This window comes from Denticeps clupeoides, unplaced genomic scaffold (assembly GCF_900700375.1).
Source record: "Denticeps clupeoides unplaced genomic scaffold, fDenClu1.1, whole genome shotgun sequence".
NCBI lineage: Eukaryota > Metazoa > Chordata > Actinopteri > Clupeiformes > Denticipitidae > Denticeps > Denticeps clupeoides.
This window is the reverse complement of record NW_021629784.1, coordinates 659,951-681,838: the sequence shown is the minus strand read 5'-3', so window position 1 is coordinate 681,838 and position 21,888 is coordinate 659,951. Positions and strand designations below refer to the sequence as shown.

The window sequence follows — 21,888 nt, the reverse complement described above, 5'->3', positions numbered from 1 at the left end:
GTGGAGTAGGAGCTGCCACTGAATTGTTCAGCCTGGGCTCTGAATGTCCCAAGATGCCCTTCTAGTCATGTTTCACATTACATCCAGTCCACAATCTTTCCATATTCTTATTTCATTGAACTGAACTATGTAATACATTCTGCTATAAATGCTATATGAGACAATATAAAAATAAAAAATAAAATAAATAAAAAATTTCAGTTCAGCAATTAATTAATCAAGTTGAATTGTGATCTAAAGATCCCAAAACATGTAGAGGAATTTGCTGAAGATTTGATCAAGCAACTCAAGCAACAGTAAATTATTGTAGACAAAGTTGTTTATAGTAATACACAATGAAACAACAGCCAGCCAGTCGACAGATCTGCGTCCTTAGCCCCTCCGAGCCTTCGTTCTTATACAATTCTCGTATCTTTAGTCACGTCATTAACAACACCAAAAGACCCCAAGGACTGAAGAATTTGTGTATGTGCTTGACCTGTTACCTGTCTCAATAATTTGTTTGTCTGTGTTATCTAAGTTTTTCTGCAGCTACGGCTACTTACAATATGTCAGGGGCTTGTCTAAATGATTTGCGCTCCCTCCCAAAATTAGCAAATTTGCATCATAGTACATTTCTATGACTTCAGTTTACAAATAAGTGTTTAAAATTTAAGTGCATAATGCTTACAATGTTATATAAGTCTCCAACAAGCATCTTACACACAGAGTTAGACCCATAGTAAAAACCTAAGTTTAAGCGTGAAAGCTCAGTGAATGTAATCGCACATCTGTTATCATAACACAGCTCCTGCCTGCTGAGGCCTGGCCAGTAAACAGTTCTTCGAATTAAGCATTGTGCACCCAGCTTGTGATAGTTGGGCACAAAACCACCCCTTTAGACTGAACTCAGGTGGAGGGTCAAGGCCCACAAACATACAATGTGATTCAAAATATACCATAAACACTGTAAATTGTGTGTCATGGAACTATGTGCATTTATGTAGTTTTTATTTGTTTGTGGCATAGTACCATGGGATTTTTTTCTCTATGCAAGCCTGCAAAACATGGATCATGGACACTCCGCAAACACATTGCTCCTGCATAGCTGTGCTAGCTGTGAATATTGTCCTAGTGATATTATACTGATGTTATCACTAAACACTAATGTGCAGAAAATTACTGTTTTCAAAGTTCAGGAGGACTGGGGCAGTCTGATTGGCTGGTGTGGTTATTGTGTCTGTAGATGCCTCTTCTTCAGTCTATTGGATGACAAGAAAACAGAGTACCAAGCAATAAGCAAATATCACACTATATAAATTTACTCTATGGTTATGTTGGTGGAACAACTCTTTGAAATCACTGGTTACTGTGCTCTATTCTGATGTACGTTGAGGAACACGTACTGTTCCTAAATGTACACACACACACACACACACACACACACACACACACTGCTCCTGTCATGGCTGCCCACTGCTCACCAAGGGTGATGGTTAAAAGCAGAGGACACATTTTGTTGTTTCACCATGTGCTGTGCTGCAGTGCTTCACAAGGACAATCATTTCACTTTCATGTGCAGGTGAAGAAAGGGATGAAATTGTCACTAGTGGGGAAGGATAATGCCTGACATGCTTGGTTTCGTGGAGTCATCTATAAGCATAATTTGTGGAGGGATTAAGGGGATTCATGAGCCCTGCAAAAGTCAGATCCATTCAATATAACCCAACCAATACAATCACATCATTCAAATTAATAAATATATTAATTAGCTTGCATTAATATTTTGTGGATTTTCTTTATTAATTTCATTTGCTAGCATGTTTAATCATCTGGTAATGTTACTCATCACCCTGCCGAATTCTTGGTATTAGCAAACGGCTCATTTTTTGAGCTGTCTTTTGAGGTGAATAAATCTATTTTTGGTTAAACTTGTTTTGTTATGATGTTGCCTTGATCATATCTCTGTGGCTTCACCTTGTGTTGAAACTAAGAAGTAAACTACAGTTGAGAACAAATTTTATGTGTGGGGCATCTTTCATTATATTTCAACAATTAGCTGTGGACTTATGATGGCTCGCAGCTCGCAGTTTGGACTCCCCTACTGTAGATGTTAGAAATAATATGAAAATCCTACCTGTGTTTCGTTTGTATATATGCAGGCAGGGGGTGCCAATTCAGGAGGGGCCAGTGGCTCACTTTCTTCAGCAGGTTGTCTGGGACAACAGATCCCTGGGTGACAGGAAAAAGACAGAAATTATTATATTTGAAGGATATCCACTAATTGAATGTACAGGTTAGATATGGGTACAAATAAAGAAGGAACAAATGAGCCACCAATAGGGTGAATATCCAGTGATCAAGAGAATAAAGAGCACTTTCATTTTAACACTTTGGCTGAATCTCATTTTGCGTCTTTCCGAAATGGCATTTAGATTTACAGCATTTCACATTTAACCTAATCCAGATTTTAGGTGTGTCTGCAGTAGGTGGGTACAAGCAATACAAAAGGAAATAGCTGCACTGAAATCCTACGATATTACACAAGAAAGAACATGGTTTGGTACAGAATAATGCCCAGATTTGATATTAATCAGCATCCGTCAAAGCAACAAATGTTTAGATTAAAGAAAATGAATTTATTTGGTCATAATTCCCATGATAATGATTGTGAAGATAAGATAAAATACATATTTGTTGCACATTCTGATCAGAATCCGATTGAAGATAGAAAAGCAGAAAAAAAAAAAAAACTAAATCTAAACAAGTGTAATACTCACCTCTGGCCTTCTTGTAATCTGTATAAAAGAGAAGAGAAAGTATTTTAGTATTTTACTGATTACTAGTTTCCCCACATGACACCATGTTTGGTGTAGAAGTTACTGATGTTGTTTGCTGCGTCTCTCACCTGATCTTCTCTTCACAACCTTCACAACACCAACAACCACAGCGATGAGAACGAGAGCAGCAACCACCAACCCAGCAACGATGCCTGGAACATTAATACCTGCAGTAAAATATTACTGTAAATTACTTTTATTCTGGGTTAGGGTTAGTGTATGGAGTGAGGAGTGTGTACTGGGTGGATTAATGGGGGTCATAGTGACATTCGTAGAGAGTTTGTAGAGAGTCACACTTACACATTTACTACTATGGGAACAAATCTTGTGAAAAACAAACAGACAAAAGAATGTAAATCATTCATATCAGCATGATCTGACACTACAGCTCATACTGACAAAGTCATCATGCAACAAACTTAAATATACGTTCATCTCAGCAAATAACTTTTTTAGTGGGATTTAATATAAAATGTGTTGATTAGCTGCTAGAAGCTTCTGTACCTGCACTGTTGGTCCTGATCTTCTCCTCAGTCAGGATCGTGTGGATTGGGTCTCCACTCTTGTGCTCCACCACACAGGTGAACTGGTTCTTCTTCCACACATCAGGGGTCACTTTGAGTTCTGCACGTTTCTGGAAGGTTCCGTCATGGTTGGGCAACGTCTCACCAACATCTACATCTTCATGCAGGTCCTGTCCATCTTTCTGCCAGCTGATCTTCACCTTACCAGGGTAGAAACCTGTAGCGTGACAGACCACTGGAGAGGAGGGGTCTGTCTGCAGCAGAGACACCTGAGGAGGGACTAGAGACAGGAAGAGAGGAGGGGAACAGGGAGAGCAAATTAAATTAAAATGAACAAAGAAAAATAATTGATATTTTGAATTATCAACAGAAACAACTAAAGATCTGTTCACCACCAGTTAACTCAATAGAGTGTGTGTGTGTGTGTGTGTGTGAGACTGCACTGGGTGGAATCAGTGTATACAAGTTGCCTTTCTGCCTAGTGGATCTTTTTGTTTTACTTTACTTTACTTTACTTTGCAGACACTTTTATCCAAAGTAACTTACAAGGAGAAGACACCAGTAATTCTCATTCAGTTTTTTGTACACTTTTCTATTTAAGAAGACTTTTGTATTTATTTATTTTGTATTAATATTTTCTTTAATTCATCAGTATATGGCTTCCCACTCTTTATGTTACAGAGTTTAGAGGTACAACTTGTAACTCTGATCCCTACTGATGTTACATATCAGTCCTGCTGTGTGTGTCTCTGTGTTGTTCTGTGTGCTGCTGTACCTTTTCTCTCCAGACTGATACTCCTGTACATCACATACTTCTTTATCCACTCAACACAATCATGTTCCAGGTATTTCTTCCAGTATTTAGCTTCACCTCCATTCCATTTCTGCTTGATGATTTCTGCCTGTGGTCTTGCAGTAACCCAATCAGGGTTTTTCAAATCCAGTTTTATAAAATCTTCTCCATCATTACCATACTGACTGTATCCATCTGTAGCTCCATCTTCATCTTCCCACTGACAGCCGTACATGTGCTGTAAAGTATGAACTCCTGAGAAAGAGAGAATTTAAATCAGTAAAAAGCTCTATGATCATCCTTAGTTTTTATGTTTGTTTGTTGGTTTGTAGTAATGTCACTTTCTGACATTATGCATTTAATGTAAATAGCTGGTTTATTACATTACATAAATAAATAACGATTTAAGTTTATATAAATCTGTCATTAAATATTTTACTGTGTAAATTCTGTATAATTACTGCATCATATATAATATAAAGATGTGGAGAGTGTACATGAACTCGTATTTTACTTCTTTTTACAAGGACAAACATCCACAGTGAAGATAAAGTTAGTTTTACAGGGGAGGTTACACACCAGCGGGACAGAATAATGTGTGTGTGTGTGTGTGTGTGTGTGTGTGTGAGAGAGCAGGCAGAAAATGTACTGTTTTTCTGTAAGTAAAAGTGAAGTGATTGTCATTGTGAAACACTGCAGCACAGCACACGATGACACAACGAAATTTGTCCTCTGCATTTAACCATCACCCTTGGTGAGCAGTGGGCAGCCATGACAGGTGCCCGGGGGAGCAGTGTGTGGGGACGGCGCTTTACTCAGTGGCACCTCAGTGGATCGCTATTGTCAGGATTGACTGCAGCTGGGCTCATCACCTGTGGCCAATTCTAACACATAAATGCCAGAGAATTCCACCCCTTCGGAAGGGACGGCATTTTCGTGGACTTTAGTGCACGGTTGTGTATTTTCAGTTCTGGCAATCGCCACACGCCTGCGGGTTTGTTTTAGTTGATTCCTCTTTAGTTCCCATTCTTGGCCACCACGCCATTGTTTATTTGTATTTATTTATTGTTTATTAATAAAACCCCTAACTAACTCAACACACCTGAACAGGCATTATGTACACCAAGATGTGACTAATACACACACACACACACACACACACACACACACACACACACACCACAACTAAAACTCCAGGGGTGTTTGGTATGAAGATGCTTGTTGATCTTACCTTGATCTCCAGTCTGATTAAATTCAGTCATGATCATTTTCAGATTCTCCTTGAATTTCCATGTAAAATCTCTGAAGCTCTTTGTCTGATCCTCCACATACTTCTCTCCCAGCTCCTTCACCCAGTCCTGCCGGATCTCAAACTGGTTGTTCTTACTGTCGAAGTTTCCAGTCACTTCATCATCGAACAAATTTACACCAACAAATTCAGGAAGATCCTTTATTCCTGTAGTTGCTGTGTGTAATCCTGTCCAGGAATGAATCACTGTTGGAGAAGAAACAGGAAATTTAGTAAAGCAGCAAATGAAACTGTAATAAAATCATTTTAAACTGATGCCTTTGTTTAATTTATACTCAATAGTCGAGTTGTTAGAACAATTCAGGGCGGATGGTGAATTTTATTGTTTATTAGACATTTTTGTGCTGATGACAGTGCACATGGTGGTGGCCTAGCTGGTAAGGAAACTGGCCTGTAATAAGAAGGTTGCGGTTCGAATCCCGATCCACTGAGGTGCCACTGAGTAAAGTACCGTCCCCACACACTGTTCCCCGGGCGGCTGTCATGGTGCCCACTGCTCACCAAGGGTGATGGTTAAAAGCAGAGAACACATTTCGTTGTGTCACCATGTGCCGTGCTGCAGTGTTTCACAATGACAATCACTTCACTTTCACATGGTGGGAGACCAACTGATTTAGTCACTTCTGTGCCCCCCCAACACCAACGCCCCGGTAAGTCCTTATTCCTTATTGTGCACTTGACTGAAACATTTCCTCACTACTGGTTTGTGGGTTCCTTATCACGTTCCCTTCATAGGGCCCTACATCTCGAACCGTGATCCTCCTGGTGAAACGAGACGTCAGAGCGGCTTGGTCCCTTATTTAAACCCGCCGGATGCAGAAGGCACCAGTTTGGATATGACCTGTCATCCAAACTCCTCACATCCATTACTGTAAAACAGTTGTTGTTATTTATTGCCTTTTGTTCCTACCATTGAGTATTTCTTCCAAGGTTCAGCAAGCCTTTAACTGCCCTCACTCATTATAAATCGATGTCTTCTCAGGTGCTGTGGAACCCTGATGCAGAGCAGGCCCTCTTAGCTTTAAACAGACTCCCCACCCACATTAGGCCTCCAAAATTGTGACCGTATCACCTCTGTTCTCCTTCACTATGTCCTTTAGCTGATTTTTCATGCATTCTTTTTTTATTTATTTTTGGGAGGTGCAAATTTTTGAGTAAAGACGAATCGGGTGCGTAACGGATTTTGGATGTTACTGCTATGGTAGTCTTGGATTTTCAGCATGACTGAGGATGTGTTTCTACGCGGGTTTTTGATGCAATTTGGATGTTACCTTATCGACAACTGTTCATTTCATTTTTATTATTTACAATTTTTTTAAGAAAAAAAAAAAAAAAAAAAAAAAAATCTACGTATGTACATATCTACATACAAATGGGCTGCGATTTTGACCCATGGGAAAACACATGTCTCAACAGGGGGGTTGGTGGGACTGGTACAGCTACATATGGCTTTAGCCTATATTAAAAAAAAAAAAAACATTGATACATGCTTGATGTGGTAAAAACAACAATTGGCTTCTTTAAGTGTAGCAAGCAGCTAATGTCACTCAACAAGATTGCGTGCTTTGTATGGGGCCACGACCATTATTACAGGTAATAATGTCATTGATTGTCGTTGCAGAAGTTGGGATCAAGTTTGGGATCAGGTTGTTTGATCGATTGCCCACAAACACCACCGGGTTGTGTGTCTTAGTAACCCTTTTATTACCAGTGTCCATATATCCAACAACAATAAGTAACCTATTATTCAAAATAGACAGCCTGGTGCCTGCAGACTGGCACCAGACGAAGCGGTCAACCCCGCCCTGGGAGAAGCTAACAGATCCAACTTACATAGATGCAATTGGGGTTCCCAGGGGGGTGCCTGACGAATATAAAATAGCAAATCAAATAGCAGCGGGATTAGAATCAACCTTGTGTTGGTGGTGTACGATTAATAAGAACGTAGACAGGATCAACTACATCCATTACAATGTTCAGAAATTAGGAAATTGGACACAAGACGGTTTTGAGGCCGTGCATGGGCAATTATCCGCCACTCCCCTAATGGCTTTTCAGAACAGAACAGCGCTTGATATGCTCTTGGCTGAGAAAAATGGGGTTTTGCGCCGTGTTTGGAGAGCAATGCTGCTCGTTCATACCAAACAACACAGCTGCGGGAGGCAGTCTGACATTGGCCATTGACGGCCTGCGCACCCTCAACCGGAAGATGAAGGAGCATTCAGGGGTGGAAACTACGATGTGGGATTCCTGGATGAATGTATTCGGGAAATACAAAGCCCTAGTTCAATCTGTTTTAACATCTATGGCTGTATTTGCAGCAATTCTGACCTTGTGTGGATGTTGTTGTATTCCTTGTCTGTGCAGTCTTGTGAACCGTCTCATCACTACGGCCTTATCACCCAGGGAGGTTGATCCCACACAGTTATACCCGCTCTTGGAAAATAAAATCCACGATGAGGGCTTTGAGATGTCCATGGAGCCCAGTGACTTTCAGTTGAGCCAACTGTTCCGAGAATCTATCTTCGAGAATTGAAGCAACATCCCTTTGAGTGTAAATGTATTGCTCGGTTTATGAACTAATAGTCGAAAATCCTACCGGAAGAGGGAAGTACTATAGGAAAAAAAAAAAAATAAAAAAAGTTCAATACATGATAAACAGGGGGGAAATATTGGGGGACATATGCTTGACTCATTATGTTTTAAATGTATTTTTTGTTGTTTTAATTCTGTATTTCCTGAATTTATCAGGCTTTTTGATGTTTTAATTCTGAACTTCCTATATTTATCAGGCAAGGTGCTGTTTGGATAAGGCTGGAAACGACGTTCGGAAATATGGTGACTTATGGTGATAGGATGGTAGAATATGGATCTCTCAGCAGACTTGAATCTGCTGATTCAATGAAAAAAAAAAAAAAAAAAAAAAAAAAAAAAAGGAGCAACGTTTTGAATCGGCAGGGTAGCGTTTATTCTGTCCTCTCCTGAACAGCGACACCACGTTTTTGTTCTCTTGAATGCTTGGTTGGTTGCATTGTGGTTTCGATTCGGTGCGTCATGTGGCCTGTTCTCAGCACCGTACTACAGTCCCTATGTGGTCCAGGACAGCATTATCACTCTGTGTGATAATCACGATGTTTTCCTATTATTTTTATTTTCTTTATTCACGATTTTTCTATTATTATTATTGTTGTTGTTATTATTAAAAAAAAAAAAAAAAAAAAAAAAAAAGATATATGTATATATCACTATACTCACGATTTTTTCTATTATTATTATTGTTGTTATTATTAAGAAAAAAAAAAAAAAAAAAAGATATATGTATATATCACTATACTCACGATTTTTTCTATTATTATTATTGTTGTTATTATTAAGAAAAAAAAAAAATATATATATATATATATATGTATATATCACTATACTCACGATTTTTCTATTATTATTATTGTTGTTGTTATTAAGTAAAAAAAAAAAAAAAAAACAGGAGATTTAGAAAAAGGTATGATACATGATAAACAGGGGGGAATTGTTGGAAAATGTATATAAGTTATCATGCTATTAACCTTTACTACCTTTTTGACATATATATCCCACATGTACTAAACTCTATTAATCCTTTTGACATATATATATATCTCGCATGCATTAAACTATATTAATCTTTTTAATATGCGCACTACATTGAATCATTAGTCTCTTCAGAAACTGGTGGGCTAAAGGCTGTTTGCAGAACAGAATGACCGCGACTTGATAAGAGGAGGCCTGCAGCCGCGGAGAAGCAAGAAAAACAAGAAGACCTTGGCGATGGAGCGTCTACCAAAGAGACAAACCTACATGCAAATTATAAGCTTATTTGGTGTGATCCTGTGATGAATGTACCGCCCTATTATTGAATAAAAAGAGAGGAAGCGGAAGAGACGGCAGAGCTTTTTGGAGGCTGCTGTATTGGTCGTCTCTGATCGCTCTCCTTGCAAGTAAAAGAGCTCAACTTCTTCGTGTCATTCTTCTCTGGTTTATAAGTGTTGGAACGGCGTACAACTCTAACACCCCCCAACACCAACGCCCCGGTAAGTCCTTATTCCTTATTGTGCACTTGACTGAAACATTTCCTCACTACTGGTTTGTGGGTTCCTTATCACGTTCCCTTCATAGGGCCCTACATCTCGAACCGTGATCCTCCTGGTGAAACGAGACGTCAGAGCGGCTTGGTCCCTTATTTAAACCCGCTGGATGCAGAAGGCACCAGAGTCGTCCTCCAACACGTAAACCGAGGCATTTCCCATCGTCTGGGGTTTTATGGGGTTTTTTCCGTTTTGCGAGACGTCTCACAGTGACCGTGGGCCTGAAGACTGAAAAGGGACAAGTGTCCCCGTCACATCCACAGTGTCATGTACGTGCCGCCCCCCCAACACGCTTACCTTCCCCAGAGTATTAGACTGTGTGTCCGTGTCTGCGTGTCATGTCGGGGTGCCCTGGTAAGTCCCAATTCCCTTATGTGCACTGGGCGTGTCTGTTATCACAGTCCTGGGTCGTGGGTTCCTCAACACGTTCCCTCCCCAGGACGGTGACCCTCACGGGGTAACGAGCGTCTAATCCGCCTCGTTATAAAAGACCCGCGTGATCCAGCGTCTACAGAGCGGTTCTCCAACGCGACCTCCGGAGTCTTGTCCCCTTTGTGTCCGTGGAGTGTTTGTCTCACGACCCTGCCTGACGTCTCCCGCAGGAGCGATCGTGAGAGGGGGGACACCCCGGACAAGCGCCGCACCAGCCCGAGGGTCGAGTGGGATTCCGTGGCTTGGTTTATGGCTTTTTTTTTACATTTCCCTGGCTTTTTGTTACAATAAACTGTTCTTCCCCTGACACCTGGCCGTCCATCATCCTTCCCCAGCAAGACACACAGACGCAGAACCGTCCCTGAACTGGGGGACTCAGCACTTGGTCTGCTGGTTTCTTTTATTGTGTGTTTCTTGTCACTAAAACCCCTTTTTTCGTCTTCCGTCCGTCCGCCTCAGTCGTGACAGATTTATTCCCACAGCAGTCAGGTTGTGAATTTCCACTCAAATACCGGAGTGGGAGCTGCTCTGATAACAGGATGTACATAGTAGGTTAGAGAGGAATTTAATGCTGAGCTGCTCCTAAAGCCACTCGTGTTTGGTTCGAATAACCGTACAAGTAGAATATGTTACGTTTGGTTCTTTCAGTTGTCATTATATATATATATAGAGAGAGAGAATATACAGAGAAATATCTGCCTATTACTAAAATAATTTTAGAATTTTAAACTGATCAGATTATAATTATCAATGTATACCACAAATATGAGAACTAACATTACTCTTTAAATCTGGCCTTATATGGATGATATTTTCACGCGAATATGCCACGTGTTGCCAGCGTTGCCGGTTCGAATCCCGATCCGCCACTGAGTAAAGCACCGTCCCCACACACTGGTCCCCGGGCGCCTGTCACGGTGCCCACTGCTCAACAAGGGTGATGGTTAAAAGCAGAGAACATTTCGTTGTGTCACCATGTGCTGTGATGCAGTGTTTCACAATCACTTCACTTTCAAGAGTATTCACGGTGAAATTATTATTAAACCCTTTCACTCTTTTTTAAAGGAGTGCTAATACAGGAGTGTATCACAAGTGACAATCACTTCACACTGAACTTTAATAATAATTTATTAGAATGGAAACATACCTCCTGATGCAGGATCCACAAGTAGAAGGATAATTGCAGCCAAGATCTTCATTTTCTAACTCGCTTCACTTCGTATCGGTCAGATCCCCGGTTATCCTCCGACTGATTCAACTTTGCGGAAGTTCCTCATATTTATTGTCTCGTCACAGAGTTTAGAACCAATGATGATGGTCGAGAACATCATGAGCGTCACTAAAATCTGGGTAGAAGTCAGCGCCGCAGGTTCTTCTTGCAGCCAAAACGTGACCCGACGTTCACTTTCAAACGTGGTTAAAATGATCTCAGGGAGAGGAGGGTCACCTGGCGGGGCGGAGGGATACCTGGCGGGACGGAGGGTCACCTGGCGTGGTGGAGCGTTACCTGGCGTGGTGGAGCGTTACCTGGCGTGGTGGAGCGTTACCTGACGTGGCGGAGGGATACCTGGCGGGGCGGAGGGATACCTGACGTGGCGGAGGGATACCTGGCGGGGCGGAGCGTCACCTGACGTGGCGGAGGGATACCTGGCGGGGCGGAGGGTCACCTGGCGATTACGATTATTAATGCCTCGATATCGATGCATCACGATGCATTTTACTAAGTCACATGTCGCTTTTAATTACAAGAGTTAAGTTCTGGTTCCTGGTTCTCCTGTGTGGACGCTGTGATTTGCTAAAATGGTCTGTGCTCAAACCGCGCTCACCTGACACTGCAAACGGCAGAAAAATATGGAATCAGATTTGTGGCAAATTGTTTTGGAAACAAAACCTTTCTCATATCAAACGAAAATACGACGTTCAAATGTCAAATAAGAGGTTGGAATTTTGACATCATGCGTTTTTGCCTACATATTTTAGGAGGAAAAGTTTCATGGAGAAGATCTTTTTTAATCAAAACAGTGTAACAGATTGTTGAGATACGTTACAGATACGTCTGTAAATGTCTGTCTGCCCCCTCCTCCCCTTTCCTGAACCCTGAACTTCACACCCTGATCATGTTTTCAAGAATACTGTTGTGTGCAATAGATTCTGTTTTTGCATTGAGTTGTGTTACAGTGGTGTACATGCAGAATTTTTATATAGATTTATACTCTTCATATGAAAGTCACTAATCTAAAGGCCTAATCCAGTGATCTAAGAAGATCCGTTACTGTAACGTTTCTAAAAATATGCATTGGCAGTTATGAAACAAAGAACCTTCTCACAAACTGAGCAATGTTTTTAATTGTTTTGCTGTAGTGCGTAATGATAAATGTATAGTGTTCACATTTTTGAAAGCTTCGAGCTGGTGTGAAAGTTTGAGTTTTGAAATGAGAAGGTGTGGATGTGTTTAGACATTGGGGAACATGGAGGAAACGTTTGTGAAATGTGTTTTATAGAAGGGGTCAGTCTGGAGGGTGTGTGTGTGTGTGTGTGTGTGTGTGTGTGTGTGTGTGTATATATATATATATATATATATATATATATATTCAATAATTCCATAATTAATTTCTCATTGTCATTGTTATTGGCTACTGTACATTTTAAGATGATCAAATGACTTTCTGTTTTTTTGGATTGTTTACACACTAAAATTAAAAGTACACTATTACGTGTACACTAGCACGTTGTTCACTATTAGCAAAACCTTACACTCAAGAAGCAAAACATGTTGTATTTGTTCCATTTTAAATCCAATGCTGTGCCATCATGAAGATTGTGTTTTTTTGGATTGCTTAAGCACGATTTTCAAAACAGGGCCCGTGTTTTCAAACCAGTACTGACACCGAGGAACAGTGTCCGGCAAAACAGTGTAGCTCAGTGTAGATGTAGTACACACATTACAGTACAGTAAAAGTATGCAAGATCACACTGCTAAAGTGAATACAGACCTCTGCATAATCATGCCGCAGTCCTTTCACCCTTTCGGAATTACGCTCAAAAGGTGATACATTTTCTTCATTTGAATATGTTTTTTTAGGATGCGCGGCAGTGTTGATATTGAGACATGATGGATATCGTTGGAACTGGCATGGTTATTGACAATGTTAGCTTGGAGCTGTTCGAGTGTTATTGCATCATTGCCAAAGCCATGTTCACTTTTTCCCTCTCTTGCTGTTCTGTGAACATAGGAGGAATTTCCCCCCCGTGTCGTTCCTGACCCGCAATCCTATGTAGGAAAAAGCAGTAAACAATAGTACAGTAATTTCACAGGACAAGGTTGTACTCACAGTCCCACAGCACCAGGCCGTGGTTGACAACGTGGTCAACCAGTGTTGCACAGATCTCATTTGTCAGATTCGGTTCTCTTTGAGCACCTTCTTGTCTTCGTCTTCCTCATCCTCTTCTTCTACCTCCAGCATGGCCTTCATCTCTTCCTCTTCCTCTGTAGATTCTCCCCTTCCTCCTCCTCCTTCTTGTCCTCCTCCTCCTTTTGCAACAAGTGTGAGGTTGACAATGTGCTTATAGTTGTGCAAATATGGGTTGATGTTTTACTTTTTGAGTGTAAGTTTTGCTAATAGTTTACTACTTTTAATGTTAGTCTGTAAGCGATCCAAAAAACAAAATTAAATTCACCTGAAGAAGACTTGTACAGTACACTATACAGTTATTACATTTATGCCAGATATACTTATTTTTTCTTTTGTCCACATCTTGTCCCCAACCCGCTCCCTCTTGTTGTGCCCGGCCAGTCTGTGTCTGTGCAGTGTGAGGCTTCTTCTCTCTCACTGGGAAGTAGATCCTTGTCCCTGGGCCAGGGCAGTGTGACAGGTCATCATCACGCATCTGATGGAACCTTTAGCCAGAGCACCCGACTCTGAGTTTGGTGACGCTGGACCTCTGGAGAGGTCACCTGTGTGGCTGTTCATGCAGGTGGAACTAGAAGGACCAATGTGACTCTAAACATCATCGGTAGATGACAATAGAAAGATATTATTGTGCAAAATTCGGTACGTAAATAGTTACATGTGTTACCGGAGAACCTGGCGGAAACCCACACCAACACGGGGAGAGCATGTAACACACACAGGTCCTAGAACAGCCTTCTCGCACTCCCTGCGAAGAAAGTGCGACTTGTCCTCAGCGCTGAGACTGTGGCTGCTCCCTGCTCACTGTTCACAGGCAGCCGCCAAGAACCTGGCAGCAGAACGCAGGACCGCAGTCACTTTCCTTAAAGTACTGAAGCTTTCTTTTAGCTTGAGGAGGACAACGTTCTCAACCAAGCAACCCACCATCTAACACGTCAAGGTGAGGAGGTTAGAAAAAAAAGGACAGATTAAGACGTAACATAACGTGTTGTGGCGAGTGTCCCTGATCATTTCAAGTTTGTAATGGCGAACTCCTCTCCAGGCGAGCCCCCCCGGAGAGCTGCATCCTCCTCAACAGGACCATCACTTCCAGGTAAAATGCAGCGCCTCCATGTACCAGAAGAACCTGTTTGTCCCAGCAGTGGGGACAATGCGACAGAGGCGCGACCTCCGGAAGAATTTCTGTTTGCCTGGTAAACCGGCACCACACCCCCACTTATGTTCCCCGTTCACCCCATGATCCCTCATACTCCCTCCCCTCAGCTGGTACCCCAGACAAGCTTGAGAGTGAAGCGGATAAACATTGTTCGTCCCCGTTCACTTTCCCCTCAATTTTCTCAGGGTTCATTAAAAATTGCACTAGGGCATCCAGTCAAAAGAGAAAATGATTAAAAGAGCGTCATATCTCTTCACCTCCACAAGATGGCGCTCATGCACGGCCTGTGTGGCTGCACGGAGAGCTGGCGCGCATGCGCAGTTTGGCCGCTGTGTGGAAAGGCTACAGGCTGCGATTCGCGCCATGACCCCCCGCGGGCTGTTTCCTCACTTGCAGCAGAAATATTCTCCCTCCTGAGCAAAGGAGCGATAACGGAGAAAAAGACCCAGAGCACCACTCCCCTGAAAACATTAGACGATCATAAAAACCTGAAAGACCAGAACAAAAGACCTCCCAAGATGGATGCTTATGTAGACCGCACCATTCTGAGTGACCTGCCTGAATATCCACGAATCACCAGCCTGACTCAGCCTCCAACATTCCGAGATGCAGCGTCAGCTGTAACAAGCCCCCCCGACACGACTTCATACCTTCAAATACATACCTTCACCAATACATCAGCAAGGCCTGGGCAGATGAGAACATCCCACAGCAGTGGAGAGAGTGGCCAGCATGGTCACCATCTAAGGGTGACAAGGCCACCTGTAAATTACAGGGGCGCATCACTACTCACTGTGGCTGGGAAGGTTCTGGATTCAGAGTCTGGTTAATAATTAATAACATGTTCAAACCCAGACACAAAAGTGTTCATTTTTTAATCTAGATTAATCTCACTGTAATCTTGGAATTAATCTAGATTAAAATGGCCCATTTGAATTCTGCTGAAGCCAGGTGGCGCATTAGACCAGGGGCTCATCTCCTGTTTCCAAAATGCATCACAAACTGCTTGAGAAAGCTGTTCTACTATGTTAATTGGTGATGAAAATAAATTATGTTCAATAAGATGTACTTGCCTCGGTTGCACTCAAACATAGTTTGACGACGACTCTTCCCCTGCACTACATCAGTACTTGGCCCGGCATCCTCCGCATTAGCTAACGGATGCTTTGCGTTTAGGTGGTACTTGAGACTGGAAGAACTCCTACAGTAAACTAATTCCGCTTTGCACAAGGTGCAAACAACCTTAGTCTTGTCAAGGTTTCCATTGGGAAGCTTCTTAAAAACAAATTTTCCCTGAAGCAAACCCGGCGGCTTCATAGCTGCATCCATGTTACCACGTCACGTTTGATGTGGTCATTTCACAGTTCGAAGACTCGTTCTCGCCCCCTACAGTGCAATTCGGCTAGGTATACATCCGTGCTAAAATATCAAGGTGGAAGTCATCATAGCTTGCGTAGTATAGACCCAGCTCCCAACCCAACTTTGTGAATAGATTAACAGCGATATTTTTTTACCGCCCGATAAGAGTCACGTTAACGCAGCACGTTAACGCCAATAACGGCCCAACACTAGTTCATACACAGAAGTACAGAATCTCTCACAAGTCATGCAGCACAGAACCAGCTACAAACTCACAGACCTGCAGACAGAAGCATGCGTACTTTTAGAGGCCTGTTTCACCACGGCTCTGTGACCAAGTATGTCAGCCATGTTTACTCATACAGAGATTCCGAGCAAGACGGCTGTATGAGTATCGAGGCAACGATTATCAGACATCAACTGCGATGGAAATATTATAATCTCAGCTGGAGGTCAAAAGAAGCGCAATACAGACCTACTGAAAATATCACTAAAGAGGTGCAACATCGAGCTGGGGAACCTGGAGCACATTGCTGTCAACCAGAACATCTGGCAGCAGCTGCGCTCAGAGGGGATACAAGGACGGCCAGGAGACAACAGGCGAGGAGGAAAAATGTCTCCCAGTAACATCACCGCCACTTTCACACGTCCCACCTGCAAGAGGAGTTGTGGGTCCAGGATGGGATTATACAGCCTGAAGATTTCATCAACACAGGTTTACTTGTCATCTTCACTGCCTTTGCTGCTGATAGTGTTGATCATGCGAGTAGAAGATTCTTTTTCATTTTAATAATTTATTTTTTTCACCAGGTCAGAAGACAGTAAGTACAGTAAGTATTCTGCATGTACACACAACATTCTGTCCCAGTGGTGAATAACATACATCAAACCCGATGACGTCCACTTCTGTCCATTTCGTACTTTTATCGTGATTATTACAATGAAACACCGCTGATAAACTGTTTACATTTTGAAACCCAGGATTTTAAGTTAAAGTTAAAAATGTTAATGACAACTTTTTCCATCTTACTTTACTGGCAAAGAGAAGAGGGGAAAAAAGAGAACATTTCACTGTGAGAACATTTGTTTCAGCCACCAAACCAGACTGTGATGGAGGAGCACAGAGTGAACTGCAGTGTTGAACTGGATCAGTATTTCCTGTGGAAAATAGAACATCTGTGTTAAAGACAGAATCTGGACACCAGTAAATAAGTTTAAATAACTTACTATTTGACCAGAGACACATCAGATGCTGCTAAGCTATTAGACCGCGTATCAGAGCAGATCATAGCAGAATCTGCAGTAGACCCTAGATGAACAGAAAATATTTAGATTAAAGCACAACTATACAAATTTAGACATTAACTTAAGTTACACACAAGTTATTGTCACGGCCAACACACCTCCAGCCCACCAGAGAGCGGAAGTGAGAGCGGGCAGCGCCCAGTATAAAAGCCAGGAGACCCAGAGGAGACCCTCTTGTTTGAATTTATTCCCCAGAGAAGCTAGAATGCTTTTCCTACACCTGACAAAACCGTTCCTTATAACCACGACCTTTGTCTGTCCTCAACTTTGAGTTTTGCTGCCGCTCTTGATACGACGACCGCCTGACTGACTGAACCTCGTGACCGAGACCTTCGCCCGTCCCTGACCTTCAGTTTGCCCCCTTTGCTAAGACGATACTTCATGCTACCACCTTCCTGCCACCCAAGACGTCCTCCTGTCCAGCTCACGCTCACGAACCGTCCTCAAATCCGCCGTCTTCCTGTTCTCCTCTGCCCCGGTCCACCCAGCCTCAACCCCTCACCTCCTTCCCCGCTGCTCCCCACGGAGCCAGAGCTCCATCCCCGCCGCTCCACTCCTGTTCCCACTCACCTCCTGCCTCCCTGTCACAGACCAAACAACTCTGAAGAATGTCCAAAGCTCGTCCAGTGTCCTCTCCCGGTACGATGACTTGTTCTGCCACTCCAAGAATGTCTGCAAGTGCGTCACCAAATTCACACAGTGACAATTATGTTTAAGTACAAGTTAAAATAAAGTCTTAATATTAAGTAATTTCTGAGATGAGTGTAATACTCACTTCTGACCTTCTTGTAACCTGTATAAAAGAGAAGAGAAAGTATTTTAGTATTTTACTGATTAGTAGTTTCCCCACATGACACCATGTCTGGTGTAGAAGTTACTGATGTTGTTTGCTGCGTCTCTCACCTGATCTTCTCTTCACAACCATCACAACACCAACAACCACAGCGATGAGAACGAGAGCAGCAACAACCAACCCAGCAACGATGCCTGGAACATTATTACCTGCAGCAATGATGCCTGGAACATTATTACATGCAGGAAAAGTAAACATCAGTTTTATACTGGACTGTGTGGAGTGTGTGGCTTCCCCCTCTTTATGTTACAGTGTTTATAGTCATGACTTGTAAAATTAATTCCTACTGATGGAACATAGCAGTTGTTGTACCACATCGAAAAGGGGACAAAACACAAGTGCAATATGTTGAAAATAAAGCGGTTTTAATAATGAGAACAGAAAGATGGTCTGAAAACGCATTAAAACAAAAAGAGACGTCACGCAGCATCACACACATGTAAAGCTTGACAGGGGTGTGCGGTCACGTCCCTGCTGTTAAAGACCCCAATTACCCCGACACTAATTACGAAGCATCTGAGAGTGATTCAGCTCCAAAACCACCTCAAATAACCAAACCAGGAGCACCTCAGCGTTATATCAGTCCTGCTGTGTGTTTCTCTGTGTTGTTCTGTGTGCTGCTGTACCTTTTCTCTCCAGACTGATCTTCCCGTTCATCACATACTTCTTTATCCACTCAACACAATCATGCTCCAGGTAGTTCTTCCAGTATTTAGCTTCACCTCCATCCCATTTCTGCTTGATGATTTCTGCCTCTGGTCTTGCAGCAACCCAATCAGTGTTTTTCAAATCCAGTTTTATAAAATCTTCTCCATCGTAACCAAACTGACTGTATCCATCTGTAGCTCCATATTCATCATCCAACTGACAGCCGTACATCAGCTGTAAAGTATGAACTCCTGAGAAAGAGAGAGAACACATTTTGTTGTGTGCACTGTGCTTGATGTGCTTCACAATGACAAAGTAAAGGAAATTTTCTGCACACAAGAAACGAAGGTGCGGATTGTGGGAGAAGTTTCTTGAGAAGATCACAGGATCTGAGAAGATGCAGGATCTTCTGAAACAATTCTGCTCTCTGTTCACTTTTTATTGTGGGAAAAAGGGTGTGGAGCCCTGGAGACCAACTCCAAATAAGACATGGAGCTTCACCAAAACACAACCTGTTTCATCTCAGATAAGAGATGAGAGGGGGGTGTCCCAGACAGGTGGACTTAACAGAACTAGTTGTGGTTTACACACACAGAGATAACAGGACTAGTCGTGGTTTACACACAGAGATAACAGGACTAGTCGTGGTTTACACACAGAGATAACAGGACTAGTCGTTGTTTACACACACAGAGATAACAGGACTAGTTGTGGTTTACACACACAGAGATAACAGGACTAGTCGTGGTTTACACACAGAGATAACAGGACTAGTCGTTGTTTACACACACAGAGATAACAGGACTAGTTGTGGTTTACACACACAGAGATAACAGGACTAGTCGTTGTTTACACACACAGAGATAACAGGACTAGTTGTGGTTTACACACACAGAGATAACAGGACTAGTTGTGGTTTACACAGCTGCTGCTCACGACTGAACATGAGGTCATATGCAAACACTGAAATACTGCACACATAGTATATTTAAATAATCTAAGAGAGGAATGCCATATAAACATAAATAATTATTAATGAAGTAAACACTTTTCCTTCGTCAATCAGTTCACATTCAGACAGAGAATTTTAATCAGAAAAAGCTCTAAGATCATCATTTGTTTTCCTGTTTGTTTTTTGGTTGGTAATTTTGTCACTTTCTGTTCATGTATTTACTGTAAAGAACTGGTTTATTTACGTTACATAAATAACTTAAGATTTAGGTTTATGTTTATGATTATATAAATGTGAATATAACTTTACTGTGTAAATTATTTATAACTACTGTGGTGGAAATTCTGCCGTCTGGGGAGCTTCAATAAAGGAAGTCAACTGAACTGATTATCCAAGTTTATTTTACCGCGCACGGGGGGACCCACAAGAGAACTTCCCCCAGGCTTGATTACAGTTCACAAGCATTTATCCATCTGGTAATGACAAACTCGCACAACTTTGGACAGTGGCGCCCATCAGCGTCACAGAACCTTTCCTTTATCAGATTATGTCCAGCTTTTGCGTCAAGCTTTTGCACCAACAAGGTCAGACCTAAGATACACAGTTGTTTTCTTCTGACTGTTCCATGACCAAAGGTGAAACATGTGGAGTGTCTGGGTCTACTAAATTTTCCTTCCACACTACTTTATTATAAATAACGTGAAGATGTGGGGAGTTTACATGAACTGTTGGGGCAGTGGTGGCCTAGCGAGTAAGGAAGTGGACCCGTAACGGGAAGGCTGCGTATTCAAAGGTGCCACTGAGCAAAGTACCGTCCCCACACACTCCTCCCCGGGCGCCTGTCATGGCTGCTCACTGTTCACCAAGGGTGATGATTTGAAGAGGATGAAGGTGCTTGTTGATCTTACCTTGATCTCCAGTCTGATTAAATTCAGTCATGATCATTTTCAGGATCTCCTTGAATTTACATGTAAAATCTCTGAAGCTCTTTGTCTGATCCTCCACATACTTCTCTCCCAGCTCCTTCACCCAGTCCTGCCGGATCTCAAACTGGTTGTTCCTACTGTCGAAGTATCCAGTCACTTCATCATCAAAGACATTTACACCAACAAATTCAGGAAGATCCTTTATTCCTGTAGCTGTTGTGTGTAATCCTGTCCAGGAATGAATCACTGTTGGAGAAGAAACAGGACATTTAGTAAAGCAGCAAATTAAACTGTAATAAAATCATCGAGTTGTAAGAACAAATCAGGGCGGATGGTGAATTTTGTGCTGTGCTGATGACAGTGCACATGGTGGTGACCTAGCTGGTAAGGAAACTGGCCTGTAATAAGAAGGTTGCCGGTTCGAATCCCGATCCACCAAGGTGCCACTGAGTAAAGTACCGTCCCCACACACTGCGCCTGTCATGGCTGCCCACTGCTCACCAAGGGTGATGGTTAAAAGTAGAGGACACATTTCATTGTGTCACCATGTGCTGTGCTGCAGTGTTTCACAATGACAATCACTTCACTTTCACATGGTGGGAGACCAACTGATTTTGTCACTTCTGAGCCCCCCCAACACCAACGCCCCGGTAAGTCCTAATTCCTTATTGTGCACCATTTCCTCACTACTGGTTTGTGGGTTCCTTATCACGTTCTCTTCATAGGGCCCTTCAGCTCGAACCGTGATCCTCCCGGTGAAACGAGTCGTCAGGAGCGGCTTGGTCCCTTATTTAAACCCGCCGGTTGCGGAAGTCACCAGAGTCGTCCTCCAAAACGTAAACCGAGGCGTTTCCCCTCATCTGGGGTTTTATGTTTTTTTTTTTTTATTTTGCGAGATGTCTCACAGTGACCATGGACCTGAAGACTGAAAAGGGACAAGCGTCCCTCTGTCACATCCACAGACTCAGCACCGTCCCTGAACTGGGGGACTCTGCGCTTGGTTTTTCGTCTTCCGTCCGTCCGCCTCAGTCGTGACAGATTTATTCCCACAGCAGTCAGGTTGTGAATTTCCACTCAAATACAGAGCAGTGGGAGCTGCTCTGATGACAGGATGTACACATAGTAGGTTAGAGAGGAATTTAATGCTGAATAAGTTTTAAAATATAAAAAATATATATTATTTTTTAGCGTCCTTAGCTTCACACCTCACCGATGTAGCATGACAAGGAACATTATTCCTAAAGACCAGGAGCAGGATATATATTTTGATGCAAAATCATT

General features: G+C 42.4%; 2 protein-coding genes across 2 annotated transcripts; both read right to left on the bottom strand.

Annotated features, from left to right (window-relative positions):
- Positions 1-301: 301 nt before the first annotated feature.
- LOC114774192 (major histocompatibility complex class I-related gene protein-like) lies at positions 302-11,246 on the bottom strand. The gene is made up of 7 exons (XM_028966115.1): positions 11,146-11,246; positions 5,368-5,631; positions 4,119-4,391; positions 2,888-3,623; positions 2,760-2,777; positions 2,117-2,211; positions 302-1,241 (listed from the first exon to the last, which is right to left on the bottom strand). The coding sequence occupies exons 1-4, from the start codon at positions 11,195-11,197 to the stop codon at positions 3,301-3,303; spliced, it is 912 nt and encodes a 303-aa protein (XP_028821948.1). The 5' UTR covers positions 11,198-11,246; the 3' UTR covers positions 302-1,241; positions 2,117-2,211; positions 2,760-2,777; positions 2,888-3,300.
- A 7,325-nt stretch (positions 11,247-18,571) lies between these two features.
- LOC114774262 (BOLA class I histocompatibility antigen, alpha chain BL3-7-like) lies at positions 18,572-21,467 on the bottom strand. Its single transcript, XM_028966203.1, has 4 exons — positions 21,425-21,467; positions 20,590-20,835; positions 18,708-18,980; positions 18,572-18,582 (listed from the first exon to the last, which is right to left on the bottom strand). The coding sequence occupies exons 1-4, from the start codon at positions 21,465-21,467 to the stop codon at positions 18,572-18,574; spliced, it is 573 nt and encodes a 190-aa protein (XP_028822036.1).
- Between the last annotated feature and the right edge of the window lie 421 nt (positions 21,468-21,888).